Source organism: Myripristis murdjan, chromosome 14, assembly GCF_902150065.1.
Source record: "Myripristis murdjan chromosome 14, fMyrMur1.1, whole genome shotgun sequence".
NCBI classification, from domain to species: Eukaryota; Metazoa; Chordata; class Actinopteri; order Holocentriformes; family Holocentridae; genus Myripristis; species Myripristis murdjan.
Window position 1 is genome coordinate 37,989,173 of NC_043993.1, and position 19,823 is coordinate 38,008,995.

Below are 19,823 nucleotides of genomic sequence, written 5' to 3' on the forward strand. Positions count from 1 at the left end.
GTTAAAATACACACAATACAAAACTCACTAATACATATTAAATGTTCAAATTGAAAATATGATATAAGATATCAATATATCAATATATCGCCCCTCCCTAGTGGATACTTGGTAATGAACCTGTGAGGTCTGTGTTGCTGTGGCTGGCATGATCACCAGTAGGCTGTGTGTGCGTGTGTGTGTGCGTGTGTGTGTGTGTGTGTGTGCAGGATTTGGTGCGAACCCGGCCACTGGGAGCCTGTTTGGGAACAAGCCGGCCGGGGGAGGCCTGGGCACCGGGCTGGGCACGGGCTTCGGAGCAGGTACAGCAGGAAACATGCTGACTCATCTGCCCTCCTTATGCTGACTCAGCGCTCTGGACACATGAAGCAGGCGTGTTAATACAAGCCTCTGTGTGTGTGTGTGTGTGTGTGTGTGTGTGTGTGTGTGTGTGTGTGTCTTCAGCAGTGGGCACGGGTCAGACCACACTGTTTGGGAACACGCAGAACAAACTGGGCACCACACTGGGAACCATCGGAACGTTTGGAGCCACTGGATTCAACAGCGGAACCAACACACTGGGCTTTGGAGCTCCGCAGCAGCCCGTCGGTCTGTCTGCTACCTGTCTGTCTGACCACCTGTCTGTCTGTCTGACCACCTGCCCGTCGGTCTGTCTGCTACCTGTCTGTCTGACCACCTGTCTGTCTGCTCACCTGTCTGTCTGCTCACCTGTCTGTCTGTCTGCTACCTGTCTGTCTGACCACCTGTCTGTCTGCTCACCTGTCTGTCTGTCTGACCACCTGTCTGTGTGTCTGACCACCTGTCTGTCTGTGTGTCTGACCACCTGTCTGTCTGACCACCTGTCTGTCTGCTACCTGTCTGTCTGACCACCTGTCTGTCTGCTCACCTGTCTGTCTGTCTGACCACCTGTCTGTGTGTCTGACCACCTGTCTGTCTGTGTGTCTGACCACCTGTCTGTCTGACCACCTGTCTGTCTGCTACCTGTCTGTCTGACCACCTGTCTGTCTGCTCACCTGTCTGTCTGTCTGACCACCTGTCTGTCTGTGTGTCTGACCACCTGTCTGTCTGTGTGTCTGACCACCTGTCTGTCTGCTACCTGTCTGTCTGACCACCTGTCTGTCTGTCTGACCACCTGTCTGTCTGTGTGTCTGACCACCTGTCTGTCTGCTACCTGTCTGTCTGCTACCTGTCTGTCTGCTCACCTGTCTGTCTGACCACCTGTCTGTCTGTCCGACCACCTGTCTGTCTGTCCGACCACCTGTCTGTCTGTCTGTCTGACCACCTGTCTGTCTGTCTGACCACCTGTCTGTCTGATTACCTGTCTCTCTGATTACCTGTCTGTCTGTCTGTCCGTCCGACCACCTGTCTGTCCGTCCGACCACCTGTCTGTCCGTCCGACCACCTGTCTGTCTGTCCGACCACCTGTCTGTCTGTCTGTCTGATCACCTGTCTGTCTGTCTGTCTGTCTGACCACCTGTCTGTCTGTCTGCCTGCTCACCTGTCTGTCTGACCACCTGTCTGTCTTTCTGTCTGTCTGATTATCTGTCTGACCACCTGTCTGTCTGTCTGACCACCTGTCTGTCTTTCTGTCTGTCTGATTATCTGTCTGACCACCTGTCTGTCTGTCTGACCACCTGTCTGTCTTTCTGTCTGTCTGATTATCTGTCTGACCACCTGTCTGTCTGTCTGCCTGTCTGTCTGTCTGATCATCTGTTGGTCTGTCTGACCACCTGTCTGTCTGTCTGACCACCTGTCTGTCTGTCTGTCTGTCTGATCATCTGTTGGTCTGTCTGACCACCTGTCTGTCTGACTGACCACCTGTCTGTCTGTCTGTCTGTCTGATCATCTGTTGGTCTGTCTGACCACCTGTCGGTCTGTCTGTCTGATCACCTGTCTGTCTGTCTGTCTGTCTGTCTGACCACCTGTGTGTCTGTCTGCCTGCTCACCTGTCTGTCTGACCACCTGTCTGTCTTTCTGTCTGTCTGATTATCTGTCTGACCACCTGTCTGTCTGTCTGTCTGTCTGCTCACCTGTCGTTCTGTCTGACCACCTGTCTGTCTGTCTGTCTGACCACCTGTCTGTCTGTCTGTCTGGCCACCTGTCTGTCTGTCTCTGTCTGAGTGTGTGTGTGTGTGTGTGTGTGTGTGTAAGACAGTGAAAACACTAGCTGTCTGCAGCTGCAGTGTGTGTGTGTGTGTGTGTGTGTGTGCGCTGTGCAGTGATAAAGGGCAGTAGTAGTGAAGCGGTGCAGTGATGCTGTTTGAGCTCCACAGGAAGTGACGGTGCGTTTGTTTTCTCCTGCAGCGCTGACGGACCCGAACGCGGCGGCGGCCCAGCAGGCCATGCTGCAGCAGCAGCTCAACGCGCTCGCCTACTCGCCGTTCGGAGACTCGCCTCTCTTCAGGAACCCGCTGTCCGACCCCAAGAAGAAGGAGGAGGTGAGAGGAGGAGCTTAATGCTGTGTTAGCGCTGATGACATCATCAGCATTTTGCATGAGAAGCAGCTGGTACCTAAACGCACCGCAGTCAGCTGGTACCTAAACGCACCGCAGAGGCAGAAGAGAAGCTGTTTCAGAGGAAACTGCAGCAAGAGCACACTTGCAATTCAGCCATTTTCTGAATAACCAATCACAGCTCACCTTGTGTTCTCACAGCGTTTGAAACCGACCAATCCGGCAGCCCAGAAGGCTCTGACCACACCCACTCACTACAAGCTGACGCCGCGGCCGGCGACCCGCGTGCGGCCCAAAGCGCTGACGTCGTCCAGCTCGTCCAAGTCGCAGCTGTTCGACGGCCTGGACGACGACGAGCCCTCGCTCACCAACGGAGCCTTCGTCCCCAGGTACGCGCCCGCCCGCCCGCCTGCCCATCGCCATGGCAACTGAGACCGAGGAGGTGGCATTGATTGTCGTCACAGTGTGAGGCAGGCCTGAGGGCGGCGTGTGGGAGCGATACTTAAATACACAACGGCACTTTGAGCGTTGTGTCGCTCCTCTGACCTCTGACCTCGCAGTCAAACTCGAAGCTCGCACCTTTCCTGCTGCGTGTCTGATGGTGGATCTGATGATGAAATTCCTCATTAAATAGCTACATGATTTTTTTTTTTTTTTTTGCTTTCAATTCAAAGCCTTTCACATGGCTTCAGGCTGAAATCAGAATTTTTTTCTCTTGATTTCGGTGCAGCTGAATTGCCAGAATTTATGATTGACACGTCAGTTCTCTGAAAGGATTGTTACACCTTTACCAAATTCATCTTTATTATTTGACAGGAAGTGATGGAACATGCTGTGATTATTGATTGTTGAAAATTTTAGGACACATTTAGCTGTCAGTCTGCCTCAGCCTGGAGTCACTGATATTTAAGTCACACTACGCCTGCACGACTGTTGCTTTGTAATGTTTAGTGTGTGTGTGTGTGTGTGTGTGTGTGTGTGTGTGACAGGAAGAGCATCAAGAAGCTGGTGCTGAAGAACCTGAACAGCAGTCAGTACAGCAGTCCAATCAGCAAAGAGACCGACGACCTGGCATCCCCGTCAGAGTACCCACACAACGGGCACAGGTCAGAGCGCACACACACACACACACACACACACACACACACACACACACACACACTGAAGCCAGTGAGACGTCACTCTGCTGCAAGGCTTTGTTGATTCTGTTCAGACTCACTGGCTCCACCTTGTGGCAGAAACACAACAGTGCAGACTCGACTAGGCTGATATTAAAATCCTCTTGTAATTGTGAGTCCAGTGTGATTTATGATGGTAGTGTGTGTGTGTGTGTGTGTGTGTGTGTGTGTGTGTGTGTGTGTGTGTGTGTGTGTGTGTGTGCGTTTTTTTTTCTTTTCTTTTTGCTTTTTGCTCACACAATTTGCAGTTCAGGGCGTCTCTGTAGCACCAGAAAACTTTATTGACAGCAATGTTTGGTCAGTTATTTTACCTTTATCAAAATATTGCAGTTCCTGTGATTTGGATATTACACTTGGCTATATTGCAGTTTCGATAATCATATCACAATATTTTTAATAATTGCAATATGTTTTTGTTTTGGTTTTTTTAATGCCATAACATTCAGTGGTGGTAACGGCTCTGGCAGCAGGAAAAGTTTGATTACCTGATGAAGACGACTGTCACATTGCTGTAACTTCTGTATTCTGATCTGTGTTGTGTAGCCTACATTTGTTGGGGGGAGCAGTAGAAGCAGTGTGCGGCTTTTTTCCTCCCTTTGACTCTCTGTTGTTTGGACGCTGGTATTAACCACGTAGAATCTAAAAATTCTGTGCGCCCTGCAGCCACGTGGAGGAGGAGGAGGAGGTGCAGGAGACCCCGGGGCCCGGGGGGCGGCCGGACGACGACCTGGAAGTCACCCAGTTCTACGTCAACCCCATCGCCAAGCCCATCCCGCAGAGTCGCGGGCCCGCCGGCCTGCAGGACACCCTCATCGACTTCAACATACACAAACCGGCCCGGAACGGCCTGGAGGTGAACCTGCAGCCAGGGGCCACACCTGGCTTAGTGATGTTTGATTGATTTCTCCACTGTGTGTCACTGGAGGTTTTTTTTTTAAACAAAAATGTGCAGAATCACATTGTTTCAACTCCCACTTAAATATCTGATACGTATTTGATGTAGCATTTTAAGTGAGTGTGTGTGTGTGTGTGTGTGTGTGTGTGTGTGTGTGTGTGTGTCCAGATGAGCAGTGAGGAGGTGTCAGCGTCTCTGGGCGAGGAGTCTCTGCAGGAGGACAGAGAGGAGGAGCAGCAGGAGGTGCAGCAGTCTCCTCACCCTGCAGGTCAGACTCAGCAGCAACTTTATTTAACTATTTGGTACAAAAAATAAGAATCCTGAGCTCTGTTATAAGCATTTTTCAGACTTCAGTCATCACCGTCACACAGAAAACCTGACGGTGCAGTAGAGCTGAAGGTTTGAAAAGGGCTCCTCAGGAATGTAACTGACCTTGTAGTTTTTTTATTATTATTTTTTAAATAAATATCTGACGGTGGTGACGAATATGTGGGACACATTTTGAGCAACCACAAAATAATAGTAAATATTGTTCAAAACCCATCGTTTGTAGTTTTTAATACATATTATGATGTACTCTTTCATGTGGTAAAGATATTATTCAATGAAATTATTACTTTTTGTTGTTTTAATCAAGTTGAAATGATTATCTCCTTTCTGAGGACAACTGGTTTTGTAGGCCATGGGCCAACATATAATCATTAAATTAATACAAATTAAAAATAAACCTATAAAAGAACCTTACAAATGTGCAAAGGACCCCCTGATTATGCCCTTGATTCTTTTTATTCATTAAAATGTTGTAAACTTCCAGCAGAAATAGCATTTTTCTTAGTGGGATATGATTTATCCAAATTCTCAAGAATCAGTGATCATCATTAAAAACATACAGATGTTGATAAATAAAAGGAAAAACCTGTATTAATGAGTGGAGGACCATAATGAGTGCAGACGCCTCCGTACAGGTGAACCGCATGATACAGGTGACCAGCTAAGCTCCTGTCACGGCACTGGCCTCAGTAAACCATGTGGCCTTCACTGGACTGAATGAATGTGTGCAAAATGAGTGAGGTGTCTTGTGTTTTCCTGTGTCAGGCATCGTCCTGAGCCGGGTGGGGTACTACACCATCCCCTCCATGGAGGAGCTGGCAGAGATGGTGGACGAGAGCGGAGAGTGTGTGGTGGAAAACTTCACCGTGGGCAGGAAAGGTAAAACTCTTCATCGTGTGTGTCACCTGACAGGAGCCTGGAGCGGCACCCTGAGCTCCCGGCCGGACAGTGAATGCCTCATAATCTAAATTATCGGTTTTAAAAAGGGCTTTGAAGTCTTAGTTTTCTCAGCGTGCAGTGAGGAGGTTCTTTCTACTTGGTGTTTTACGTGAATACAGAACACGGTTAAGTGTGCAGTTTGCACCTCAACTCCTTTACTGAACAGTTCACTTGCCCTTCATAGTTTCACTGTTTTTATCAGCTTTTTTTTTTTTAGAGGTCCACAACTCTTTGACTGCACGTCTTGCCTGCAGCAGAAAGTGCACTGATGTCGAGAAGCGCTCAACACTGACGTGCCAAAACAAGAAAACTGGACTGATGAGCCAGTTTTTGTTTGTTTGTTTGTTTGTTTTTTGGCCGTCTGAGTTGAACCAGCTGTAGTTAAAAAGCAGAATTTACCTTTAGGCCGCTGGCTCCGTCCTCAATATGTGCGTGAGCTCTGATTGGGCGGCCACCTCACCGCTGTGCTCTGATTGGCCCCGGCAGGCTACGGCTCCGTGTTCTTCCCTGGTGAGGTGAAGGTGACGGGACTGAACCTCGACGAGATCGTCCACTTCAGACGCAAGGAGGTCATCATCTACCCCGACGACAAGAACAAGCCCGCCGAGGGGGAGGGGCTTAACAGGTGAGCGACAGGAAGTGGGCCCACTGGGCGGATCAGGCACAGCGTCTACGGCCCCCACATCCAATGAGAGTTTTCTTTTTCTCTTGCTGTTGCTTAAAAAAACAAGTTTCAAGTTGATTTCATTTATATAGCACTTATAAAACAGCAGTGAGTTTTGCACAATAAAATACAGACAAAATAAATGAGGTCGATAAGGTCCCAGTGGTGCTTATCCTTATCCGGACAAAGGAACTAGTTAAAAGATGAAAACAGGTTAAGAAAAGTTAAAAGTCAAGAAATAAAACTGGATCTTCAGACAGCCTTTGTTTTAAAAAGTTTGGTAGACTCTAGCTGCGGGACCTGGTGGTGTTGGGGGTGAGAATGAGACCACGGAGAGATTTAAACACAAGTAGGAGGATTATGAATTTGATTCTGAAATGATCAGGGAGGTAGTAAAGGGATGCAAGGAGGTGATCTTAATATTGCTAGAACCCCCCCCCAAAAAAACTTAAAACTAAACAGAACTCAAGTGAATTTGTTAAAGGAATCCTACAACATTTTGGGCAAAATATCCTTTTCCAGCATGTTGAGACTGAGATGAGGATCCAGGATCGTTCTCACCTCCTTCTTTAGGTGGCATTTCCTGTTAGCTTAGCATAAAGACTTGAAGTTTATGGGAGTTGTTAGCCTGGCTCTGTCAAAGTGGGAAAAAAAAAATTCTTTACACAGTGGATCATGTGTATTTGAAAACATTTTAGTATTCCTTTTAGAAAGTGAGATAAAGGTTTCAGGTTGGACCCACATTGATCTGTTCATGGTAAAACCAAAGGGGCCCCAGATGTCCGGTGTTGGCCCTGCAGGTGACTCACAGGTAGGCCCCAGGTAGCTCACCTGTCACGGCGGCGTGGCGGAGCAGGCTCTGGCTGGAACTGTAAACTGACCTCCTTCCTGTGTGTGTCCCGGCAGGCGGGCGGAGGTGACTCTGGACGGCGTTTGGCCCAACGACAAGACGACCTGCACGCAGATCAAGAGCCCCGAGCGTCTGACCGAGATGAACTACGAGGGCCGGCTGGAGAGCGCCTCGCGGAGACAGGGCGCTCGCTTCCTGGAGTACCGGCCCGAGACCGGGTCCTGGGTGTTCGAGGTGAGGCGGCAGCACTCCGTCACTGCTCATGAATTATTCAGCGTATGAAGTGAGAAAAGTAAAGCCCGAGGCTGATGGGACGTGAAGGTGACGTCTTCCTCAGAAAAGCCACTGTGTTCATTTCATGACGATATAGAAACAGACAGATAGGAGACAAATAGCAACAGATGAAAAGTGCAGCTCTGACTGTCACTTTGTCTTCTTGCACATCTGGAGAAAACAAACAAACAAACAAACAAACAGCTGTCTGATCACCTGCCTCTCCCTCCCAGGTTGCCCATTTCTCCAAGTACGGCCTGCAGGACTCGGACGAGGACGAGGAGGTCCCGCCCAAAGCCGACCCCAAGAAGCTGAAGATGATGACATCACTTCCTGCCTCCAGACTGCAGCAGCAGCAGCAGCTCTCCCCCTCCCAGCAGCAGGTGGCGCCACAGGCTCAGGTAGAGCAGCCTGCGGGTTAAAGGGGCATTTCACTCAGAAAAGTGTCTTGTGTGTATGTGCATGTATGTTTCGATGCGTTACCTTTAATTGGAGCTCATTAAAAAAAATTTTAACCGATATTATTGGATAAGGTTGGCCAGTATTTTGTGCCAATGTTGAATATCTTCAAGCCAATAAACTGCCAGCACAAGCAGCGTTCCCTTCACAGTTTCCTTCTTGTCAGAGAGGAAATGCCTCTTGAACATTTAGACCTTCATTGGACACTAAAGCTGTGCACTGAGGCTCCTGTAGAGGCGACAGCTCCTCACAGCTGACAGATGCAGGTTTTACAGACGACACACCGATCCCTTAAGTTCCTTCAGGTCTTGTGTGTTTCTGTTTGCACCACTAGAACAGATAAGTTGAGTCATTCTGCTGTAAACGCCGCGTTTGGTTTTGGATAAGAGACGCACAGAGAACCTGAGCTTCAGGACTGTGGCGGGCTGTGCAGAGTAACAGAGATCACAGCCTGCAGTCGACGTGTGTGTGTTTGCTGCCGCTCGCTCGTGTTCTTAAAATGGCAGGATAAAAACCTTCAGTGTTAAAACATGGACCCCCAGCCAGGTACGCTCTCATACATGCACACTGCTCACTCTGCTTCCTCAGCGTTGGAGAAAGTGTAAATATTTCTTTCAGAGAACAGTTGAGTTGCTCAGGGTCTCCTCCACCTCCTCAGGGAGGCAGAAGGAGGAGGCGTGGCCGGCTGTGGTGCAGCCCGGGTCGCAGCAACATTTAGGGCTCAGGAGCGAAACCTCCAGGCAGAAAGAGGCTCTGGTTCTTGTGATGCATCATGGGAAAGACGGCGATCACACTTGCACGTCGCAGAGGCAGCGGTATAAATCCTGAAAGAAAACTCTCCACAGTGTCACACTTTGCCGCTGCCACCTTCACACACTGCAAAAACTCAAAATCTTACCAAGATTATTTGTCTTATTTCAAGTCAAAAATGTCTTATTTCTAGTCAAAATATCTCATTACACTTAAAATAAGACATGATCACCTCAGAAGTAACTTGTTTTTAGACAATTTAGACAAAATTAGACAAAGCAAATTTTCACTTGTTTCAAGCAAATTTTCACTTGTTTCAAGCAAATTTTCGCTTGAAACAAGTGAAAATTTGCTTGTTTCATTGGCAAAATTTGCCAGTGGAAAAAGTGAAAATTCACTTGAAATAAATGAAAATTAGCTTTAAAAAAGAGACAAATTTTGCCAATGAAACAAGCAAATTTTCACTTGAAACAAGAGACAATTGTCTAAAAACAAGTGACTTCTGAGGTGATCATGTCTTATTTTAAGTGTAATGAGATATTTTGACTAGGAATAAGACATTTTTGACTTGAAATAAGACAAATAATCTTGGTAAGATTTTGAGTTTTTGCAGTGTACCTGCAGCGTTTTCCACCACACACTCTCCGTTCTCGTCCTCCTGCTGCCTCACAGCGCCTCCTGTGTTTTGGGAGACTTCCTGAGGTGGAATAGGGGCAAAGATATATTGAAATTTCTCAGACTCAGAAGCTTCATCATCAGGTAAATGTTACTAGGGCTGAACAATTTGGGGCAAAAAATCAAAATGCAATTATTTGAATGGGTTTTGCAGTTGTAATATGTAATGGTGACGACGTGCCAAACATGTAGGAACATTTAGTCACATTGATCAAAATGAAAACGTAGCTGCTGAGATTTGGCTGTATACATGGCCATACTCTGACAGTGTTTTTATTCATTGTTAAACGCAAGTTATCATGAAAGCTTTCCATGTTCAGCAGGTGTGTGATCTGTGTGTGAGGGCGTTCACGTCAGTGCGTGTGGTGCGCGTGGTTTGAGTAGAAGTGAGTGAATTGAAAAACACATTCCTGTCCCTTTACCTGAGGCTGAGCACGGTGTTTCCTCTCTGGGTTTGGGCTCTTTGACTTTTGCTTCGACAAGTTTAAAGTAGTATTTTACATTCTCACGTTTGATTACAGCGGTGTCGGGTTTCTAGATGATTGATTGAACGAATGAATGAATGAATGAAATACTGAAACTGTTTGGCCTGTGACATCTGAATGTATTTACTCTCCTGAGGTGTTTATGATTTTTATTAAAGTGTGAATCGCTCTCTGCTGTCGGTGATTCTGCCGCCGCTTTAGCTGACTCAGCTCTCGTTTAGTTGACAGACGTGTCCGAGCGTCAGGGCGCCGTCGCTTCATGACCTGGACCCCCGAGTTGACCTCAGTTAGCCGCAGAGCCTGTGGTTTAGCCCTGTAGGGCCCCTTATATCAAGAGACTCTTTCACAAGCAAACACAGGAAATCTGATCCAGCAACATGGATCAGACCTTCCCCCCTTATGTTTTATTAATGTATTAATTTGCTTATTTGAAAGAAATCGGGTGAATTTGATGAAACCACACTGCAAAAAGTCAAATCTTACCAAGAGTATTTGTCTTATTTCAAGTTAAAAATGTCTTATTTCTAGTCAAAATATCTCATTACACTTAAAATAAGACATGATCACTTCAGAAGAAACTTTTCTTTAGACAAGTATTTCAAAGCAAATTTTTACTTGTTCACTTGTGTCACAAGTAAAAATTTGCTTGTTCCATTGGCAGAATATGTTTCTTGTTTCTAGCAAATTTTCACTTATTTCAAGTGAATTTTCACTTGAAACAAGTGAAAATTGTCTAAAAACAAGTTACTTCTGAGCTGATCATGTCTTATTTTAAGTGTAATGAGATATTTTGACTAGAAATAAGACATTTTTGACTTGAAATAAGACAAATAATCTTGGTAAGATTTTGAGTTTTTGCAGTGCAGGACGAAGTGAAATGATCCCTCATACATTTTCTGCATTTGATCAGTGTCGAGTTAATTCAAACTAAAGCAGAGTTAAACTCCACTTTGAAAAGCGGTGACTTACCGAGGCCACGTCTCTGACAGAATCCCAGCAGCAAACAGCTGGTTCACTTTAGTTTTGAGTGTGAGAAATGGACTTTTCTAGGAAATTTTACCTGAATGCACAGAAATATTAAATGTCCTCTGAAATGTGTGTTTTTTTCTGACTTCATGATGAGTAGGAAATATTTACTATATTCCATATAGTGAGCTCTGACCTCCAGACCTCAGTCACAGTGCAGGTCAGGGTTTAAGTTTTGCATGGCTTGATTTTATATGTGTGATTTATAAAATGTACTTATTGGCAATGAATGAACGAAACATAAATAAAGTTACTGAAAATGACGTTTTCTCTTTGGTCTGTCAGGTTTGTGTGAAACATGTAAACATGAAGAGAAAAGGAGTTAAAGTTACATCACCGTCACCCCACGTTCCTGCAGCGTGTCGCTCTGCACGGCGTGGGGGGGTGGGGATCATCCCCAAAATACTCAAGTTCACACTACAGTAGTGTTATATATTTCACAACGTGCTGAGTATTGCAGTAAAGCATTGACGTAATTATTGTTACGTCCCCAAAGGAAAACTGTCAGGATCTGTTTTACCTTCTGAAATCAACTTTTCATTCTGTTCATGTCACTTCAGTCATTTTTACTGCAGCAAAACATCAGAAAAACCTCAGAAATGCTGCATCCGATACTGGCGATACGATATCGAAACTTGGAGTCTGTGTATCGATACAGTAGTGCCACACAAAATACTGCGATGTGATGCTGGAGCGTTTTTTTTTTTGTTGTTTTTTCTCCTCCTCTTGCCTCACGTACATCCTGGTGTGTGTGTCTGTGTCTGTGTGTGTGTGTGTGTGTGTGTGTGTGTGTGTGTGTGTGTGTGTGTGTGTGTGTGTGTTCAGTCCGCTGCGGAGGCAGAGTTGCCGGGCAGCGTGGCGGAGCTGGACAGCGACATGGCAGACATCACTCAGAGCTTCCCGGCAGAGAGCATGCTGGGAGCAGAAGAGGATGGTGAGCTTGGCGGCGAGTTTGACTCGGCGGCGGCGGCGCTGGCGGCGGCGGCTCAGCTCTCAGGTTTGATCCCCGCCGAGCAGGAGCTGGTGTCGGCGTCCAGCCAGTTGGCCTCGTCGCTGGGGATCAACCCGCACGCCCTGCAGGTAGGGACGCACCGCCACCCTGTCCTCACGTCAGACAAAGATGGCCGCCGCTCGAGCAGAGCCACACTCACTGGTTTGCTTGTTTGGTCTCGGCAGATCATGAAGGCGTCGCTGTTCGCCGACGATGAGGAGGACGGTGATGCGTTCCAGGCGCCAGGGGGGATGAAGGTTACAGACGCGTCGTCGCCTCGCATCGTCCAGAGCCGACCGTCCAGTAAGAAACGTTTCCCCCTTAAAGAGGTTCCTCTCCTTCACGTTCCTCTGCTCTCCTCCCAGAGCGAGCAGTGGGCTTTCAGAGCTGCCACATCACTCCTCCTCCCTTTCCTCCATTCATTCCACTACGATATGAACATGAACTTTCAGAGCCTTCACACTTTCTTCACTCCAGTTTTCCATCAGCCCAATAAAGTCCTCCACAGGAGTTTTCCTAAAAGCAGCAGCACTGTTGGCTTTTCAGGACTTTTTCACACTGAGACGCTCCCTCCTCCTCCTCCTCCTTCTCCTCCTCCTCCTCCTCCTCCTCCTCCTCCCCCTCCTCCTCCTCCTCCAGGGAAAATAGTCCCTAAGCGGGGAAACGTTTTGCTTTCCACAGCCAATCATCAGCTGTGTGGTTTCTGAGTGTTGAGCAGAAAATTATAAGGCGGCTGCTTCAGCCACAAACTCACATTGTGACTCTGATGTGAAACCTGGAGCTCCTGCAGGATCTGATAAACGGATCTGATAAATTTTCGACGTTGTTGACGTGGAAAATGTGGAGGAGCTGTAGGAAACAAAACATTGAAAATCATTCAGATGGTCCTTTTTAAGTCGCTTCAAAGTGATAAAACCTCGTGTTTAAAATAAGTGGGACAGTGTCACATCTAGAGCAGGAACTGATGATTATTTTCTGTGTGTGTGTGTGTGTGTGTGTGTGTGTGTGTGTGTGTGTGTGTGTGTGTGTGTGTGTGTGTGTGTCAGTGGGCAGTCTCCTTCAGGCTCGTTTCACCTCCAGCCTCGTCTCTCAGCTCCCCGATGCCTCCAAACCTCTCTCGCTGTCCAGGGCGTCTCCGGCGGCGGTCGAACCCCTCCGCTCGTCCCCCTGGACCGTCCCGGGCCCCTCCCCCTTCCTCCTGACCCCCCGGGCCCCGGAGCCCACCATCAGGACGGTGGGCGCCCGGCCCCTCGGCGGCCCCGTCCCCCTGAAGGACTCCGTCACCCTGGGGAAGGTCCGTGCCGTCTCTGCTGCCTGTTGACGAGGGCTGGGCGTTTCATGGGGAAATAATCAAAACCGACATTTAGGGCCCTTAACCGACGTAACCCTGCCACAACACGTCACGTCCCAAAGTGCTCCTGTTGTCATGGTAACCACGGCCCGTCCCCTCTCAGGCTGCACGCTGCAAACTGGGTAGTAAATAAGAATAAGAATAATATAGATATGATAATAATATATAGCCTAGATACTGATGATTAATTATTGTACTACTACTACTAATAATAATAATAATAACGATAATAATAATCATTAGGGAGCAAAATTCTGAGAAATTAATATAGCCTGCTTACTATGCAGGCACAATATATTATTATTAGTGCATATATATATATATATATATATATATTACAGTGGTCCCTCGTTAATCGGAGTTACGTTCTAAAAATAACCCGCAATAGTCGAAATCTGCAAAGTAGTCAGCTTTATTTTTTCCAATGATTCTAGATGTTTTAAGGCTGTAAACCCCCTCACTACACACTTTATACACTTTTCTCAGACAGGCATTAACATTTTCTCACTTTTCTCTCTTGTTTAAACTCTCAAAGTTCAAACCTTCGTAGAAAAATAAGTCCAGTATTATAGAATGAACACATTCTGTACTGTACAGGAGACACGGCACGGAGGAGACTGACTGACAATGGTCTACAGTCTCTTAGCCAATCAGGACGCAGAACACAATGCGCTGTAAAAAACAAACAAACAAAAAAAAAAAAAAAACATGCAAAATTGCACTAAAAAAAATCTGCGAAACTGCGAGGCCGCGAAAGGTGAACGGTGTTATAGTGAGGGACAACTGTACTCCTAATAATAATATAGCAATAATATTACTTGAAATAATATTTGTTTAGAAGAGATGCAGCAGATTTGCCGTTTTGTTTGCAAAAGATTCAAGCTATAATAATCGGTAATAATTGTTGATTAATCGTAGTCAAGGTAAAATGTTCAATTAATCGTGATTTTGATTTCTGCCATAATCGCCCAGCCCACCTGTTGACTTTATTTTTCATTCACATGACCAGATGACATATGAATAACTAACTGTTTTATCCCAGTGTTAAGTGGAATGTTTTGATGCAAGTTTACTGCAAACCTGCTTCTGATTTGGTGTCTGTTGTCTGGTTTGTTAATTGTGAATTGTATTTATAATTAATAATATGATTAATAATAACTGTATGGAAAGAAGACCAGCCTGTGAAACTTTTTATGGTAGATGAAGGTTTACGTCGTACAGCGTGTGTGTGTGACGTGTTTCCCTGAGCGTCTGTGTGATGTGACCGCAGGGCGGGCTGCTGATGGACGCTGGGCTGTTTGGCGGCCAGGCGTTCCGGGTGGGCTGGGGCCCCGGCTGGACGCTCGCTCACTGCGGCCAGCGGCTCAGCGCCGCCACGCTCAAACACGGCGAGCAGGACGAGGCGGGCGCCGGGAAACACCTCGGCTTCCTGCCCCGACCAGCCAGGAGCAAACCGTGAGCAGCACACACACACACACACACACACACACACTCAGTCTTTCTCTCTGAAATGAAATGAACAGAGGCGTCTCGGATCCGTCTAGTTGCTGGTGAAGGTGGTTCAGATGATGTGAGTGCGGCTGGGTGATCAGTCAGTCTCATGGTGTGATAGGAGGTCAGTATTGTCAGGGAAAGACATGGACACGTGTCACCAGCATTTTTATTTATTATCCATCACTCAGCACCTTACTTACTTGTTTATTTTATTTTATTTTATTATCCATCACTCAGCACCTTAACTGTTATTTATTAGAAGTGGTGATTCCATGGGACCAAATCAAGTCGGACAGTTGCCAAATCCCAGTACGGGGCGTCGGGTTCTGCCACTTGGTTTTCCTGGTTCCATGGTGTCAAGCTTACCCTGTGCCATACTATCTACTATCTGTATATTTAGGGCCCGAGCGCTGAACAGCGCGAAGCCCTATTGTTTTTGTAGTGTTTTTTTTTTTTTCTTCTTTTTCTTTTTCCTATTATTCCGTGTCATTAGGCCTTAATTTGACCCCCTAAACATGCTCCAAAACTCACCAAATTCGGCACACAGGCCAGGTCTGGCGAAAAATTTGATAAAATGGACAAAAAGACCCCCAAGGTGCAAAAATGGGCTCGGTAGCGCCACCTAGGCACACAAAGGCAGCCCCTGGGGCCCACAGGAATGTGATAGAAAGACCAAACCACTGCCGAAACGTAGCTCTCATCAAGGCCTACAATTCACGCGCTGACACCCCCAACCTAAAACCAACAGGAAGTCCGCAATTTGCGTTGAAAAGTCACGTTCTCGCCCAAAATGCCGCCTTTGAACAAAATCTAACTCCTCCCAGGGCGTAAATGCCAGCGGCTTGAAATTTTAACAGATGACAGAGGACACAGTGCTTAACAAAAGTTCTGAAGGATTTCGTCATTACTCGTTTAGTTTGGATGTGATAACACCTCCAAGTCGGAGGGGCCAGAACCAAAATCTCATTTTTTCCCATGGAGTTTGGTGTGAAGAGGCTGACATCCGGCACTAATTAGGCCCCTGCAGTGTAAAGTAAAAGTCTGACAGCTTTGAAAACTATGCAGATGGAAAGAGGACAAAAATTCCTACAAAAATATGTAGTTTTGATGTGGATTGGACCAAGTTTGTGGGAGCTGTGAAGAGTTTTCAAACGTTTTTGACTCTGGTGTGCTCTGCTCTGCACTCTGCCTGGACATGTGACTCACTCTAGCTGCCTCAGGAATGCGCAATACACACCCATTGTAAGAGCTCAGAGGGAGCAGAAAACACTCTCAAACTAAAACTGCCATAACTCAAAAACGGTAAAAGATAGCAAAATCATGTAAATGGGAGATTTATAGATCCGAGTCTCGTGACTCGTTTAAGCTTTGAATCAAGTCGGTAACTCAAACGGTGACCGAGCTGTGACACCTCAAACAGGGGTGGGTTTTCTGGATTTCTCCACTGGATTGAATGAGGATTTCTCTGTCTGCCTGCATTTTGGTGTGATCATGCCACAGCTGCCAGTACTCAAGTCAGTCACACACTAGGACATGCTAAGGGCGCCATCTGCTGGAGGGGCGCTGCTAGTGGCCAGAGGGGCACCAGCAGCGAATGTACTACCAGTGCGTTTTTGTTGGCGTCGTGTGTGTGTGTGTGTGTGTGTGTGTGTGTGTGTGTGTGTGTGTGTGTGTGCACGTGTATGTGTGTGCACGTGCGTATGTGTGTGTGTGTGTGTTTGTGTGAGTGAGTGAGTGAGTGAGTTTGTGTGCCCGCATTTTGGTGTGATCATGCAGCAGCTTCCAGTAGTCCTGTCGGTCACACACTAGGACTTCCGCGGCCTTTCAAAATAAAAGCCCAAAACTCTTTCACAATAAAAGCACCGAAAAATACCCTTAAAACTGGAACACACGGACGAATTGTCTGCGCTTCGACACGCGCGCCGTCCCCGACGTGCACGGGGGGGGGGCGAGGGCCCGTCCAACGCTGCTTGCAGCTTTAATTCATTTTTAGGGCCCGAGCGCTGAAACAGCGCGAAGCCCTATTGTTTTTGCTCCGTTTCTTTCTTCTTATTATTATTACGTCAAAATAAACCTTAATTTGACCCCCTAAACATGCTCAAAAACTCACCAAATTCGGCACGCAGGCCAGGTCTGGCGAAAAATTTGATAAAATGGACAAACAGACCCCCAAGGTGCAAAAATGGCCTCGGTAGCGCCACCTAGGCACACAAAGGCAGCTGCTGCGGCCCACAGGAATGTGATAGAAACACCAAACCAACGCCGAAATGTAGGTCTCATCAAGCCCTACAAATCACGCGCTGACACCCCCCACCTAAAACCAACAGGAAGTCCGCAATTTGCGTTTGAAAGTCACGTTCTCGCCCAAAATTTCGCTTTGAACAAAATCTATCTCCTCCCAGGGCGTAAATGTCAGTGGCTTGAAAATTTAACAGATGACAGAGGACACAGTGCTGAACAAAAGTTGCTAAAGATTCCGTCATTACTCGATTCGTTTGGATTTTATAAGCCCTCAAAGTCGGAGGGGCCAAAACCAAAACCTCATTTTTTCCCATGGAGTTTGGTGTGAAGAGGCTGACTTTTGGCACTAATTAAGCCCCTGGAGTCTAAAGTAAAAGTCTGACTGCTTTGAAAACTATGCAGATGGAAAGAGGACAAAAATTCCTACAAAAATATGTAGTTTTGATGTGGATTGGACCAAGTTTGTGGGAGCTGTGAAGAGTTTTCAAACATTTTTGACTCTGGTGTGCTCTGCTCTGCACTCTGCCTGGACATGTGACTCACTCTAGCTGCCTCAGGAATGCGCAATACACACCCATTGTAAGAGCTCAGAGGGAGCAGAAAACACTCTCAAACTAAAACTGCCATAACTCAAAAACGGTAAAAGATAGCAAAATCATGTAAATGGGAGATTTATAGATCCAAGTCTCGTGACTCGTTTAAGCTTTGAATCAAGTCTGTAACTCAAACGGTGACCGAGCTGTGACGCCTCAAACAGGGGTGGGTTTTCTGGATTTCTCCATTGGAATGAATGAGGATTTCTCTGTCTGCCTGCATTTTGGTGTGATCATGACACAGCTGCCAGTACTGATGTCAAGCACACACTAGGACATCCTCGGCCTATCAAAATAAAAGCCCAAAACTCTTTCAAAATAAAAGCACCGAAAAATACCCTTAAAATTGGCACAAACGGACTAATTGTCTGCACTTCGACACACGCGCCGTCCCCGACGTGCATGGGGGGGCGAGGGCCCGTCCAACGCTGCTTGCAGCTTTAATTCATATTTATTATTTTCATCAGTATATCTTACATTTCTTACATTTCAACACTTAAACACCTCATATTCTTAGGCTACTTTATTGTATATACTTAGCCCTTATTGTATTTAGTGTATATATTTCGCATATTTAGTCTCTATTGTATATACTTTTAATTTTAATTTTTTATTTTTTGTTTTTATTGATGATGCTGCTGTAACATGTGAATTTCCCAGTCTGGTATCAACAAAGTATACCTATCTATCTATCTATCTATCTATCTATCTATCTATCTATCTATCTATCTATCTATCTTTCAAAGTCACACTTGAGCACTGACAAACACACTGAGAGCAGGGATATTAAAACATGGTGTGAAAATACTCACTCATGCTTTTTTTGTGTCGAGTGCAGAGACGTTTCAGAGGCGGCGGGAAAAAACACATTTTTTAGTCGAAACATTATTTTTAAGTGAAAGCGTTTGCATGCAGTTATTTTTCTGGGAGGTAAATATGTAACCTGTCTGCTGTATGTCTTTTTGCATTTCTTTCTTCTGCTGATGTGAATCTGCTGCAGTTCAGCTGCAAATCGATTGATTTTAAAAGAATTCATCATAAAAAATATCCGTGTGCCGACTCGGGTCGTGTTGACGCTAAAACAAAAAAATCGTCTCCCCATGAAGGTCTCCTTTGAACGAATGCAGTCCCACTACCTGACACACACACACACACACACACACACACACACACACACACACACACACACACACACACACACACACACACACACACACACACTCTGAAAGCCCCTGCTGTGTCCTCAGGCTGACTGAAAGCCCCTACAAGGTGGTGCTGGAGCAGCTGGTGGGCCTGCAGCCTCCAGGGGGGAAGAGCCTCGCCGAGGAGGAAGAGGAGGAGGAGGAGGAGGAGGAGGAGCGCCAGGCGGTGCTGCGGCGCCCCCTGGAGATCTGCCTGAAGCACAGCAGCGTGGAGGCGCCCGCCGGCTCGGCCTGCCCGCTGGTCCGCCCTCAGGCCGGCGTGGCCGCGCTGCACGAGTACGCCGAGTGGATCACCGAGCTGAACGAGAGGAACGGGGACGCAGACGGTGAGACGGCGAGCACACGGGCTCAGGCCGCAGGTCACATGACCTCGGCACTCATTTATAACACTGCAAGGACATTAAAGGGTTAATTGAGCACAAAACAGGAAGAGTATGTCAGCCCAAAAGTATTCAGATGTACAGAACCCTGTGTAAGCACAGCCCCGAGCGTGCACAAGCCTCAGGCTCCGCCCCCCAACGCCGCCACAGCTCACCACAGGTGGTCATGAATGCTGATGTGCTGATTGAGAAGTCTGTCCATCCTTCTCATATTGGAAAGAGCACAAGGCAAGACAAGGACACTTTATTCATACAGCACATTTTACACACAAGCTTTTCAGCTGATTTACACCATAAAGAAATAACAAAAAAACTGACAAATTTGAAAGAAAGGTGAAAGTTTTCCCCAGCAGGTGAACAGCTGGCAGACATCAGTAATAATGAGGCAGGACTCACATTAGACTGTTTTTTGCAATTTGTAATATTTACAGGACATTGTCCTTTTGTTTGGAGGAAAAAAAGTGATTTAAGTAAAATGTCTTCAAGCAGAATATTTCTGCTTCAGTCACGTGCAGCAGCGACTGTAAGCTCCCAGAACACATCAGATCAGACCTCACAGCAGGGGAGGTCAGGAGGTTATCCTTCAGCTGAGTC

The 19,823-nt window shown here is 46.7% G+C and overlaps 1 protein-coding gene across 5 annotated transcripts in view; it reads left to right on the plus strand.

The window, feature by feature from the left end:
- nup98 (nucleoporin 98 and 96 precursor) overlaps positions 1–19,823 on the plus strand; it is a 47,134-nt gene that overhangs the window by 16,299 nt on the left and 11,012 nt on the right. For 4 of the 5 annotated variants that reach the window (XM_030068437.1, XM_030068440.1, XM_030068438.1 and 1 more), the window contains exons 11-26: positions 210–302; positions 445–588; positions 2,305–2,438; positions 2,655–2,842; positions 3,443–3,559; positions 4,295–4,484; positions 4,695–4,794; positions 5,622–5,735; positions 6,282–6,420; positions 7,366–7,543; positions 7,816–7,983; positions 11,803–12,057; positions 12,154–12,271; positions 13,015–13,262; positions 14,590–14,774; positions 18,895–19,175. In XM_030068437.1, the coding sequence (XP_029924297.1) occupies positions 210–302; positions 445–588; positions 2,305–2,438; positions 2,655–2,842; positions 3,443–3,559; positions 4,295–4,484; positions 4,695–4,794; positions 5,622–5,735; positions 6,282–6,420; positions 7,366–7,543; positions 7,816–7,983; positions 11,803–12,057; positions 12,154–12,271; positions 13,015–13,262; positions 14,590–14,774; positions 18,895–19,175 (2,652 nt within the window). The remainder of the gene's footprint in view (positions 1–209; positions 303–444; positions 589–2,304; positions 2,439–2,654; positions 2,843–3,442; positions 3,560–4,294; positions 4,485–4,694; positions 4,795–5,621; positions 5,736–6,281; positions 6,421–7,365; positions 7,544–7,815; positions 7,984–11,802; positions 12,058–12,153; positions 12,272–13,014; positions 13,263–14,589; positions 14,775–18,894; positions 19,176–19,823) is intronic. The other variant, XM_030068441.1, reaches the window with a different exon arrangement.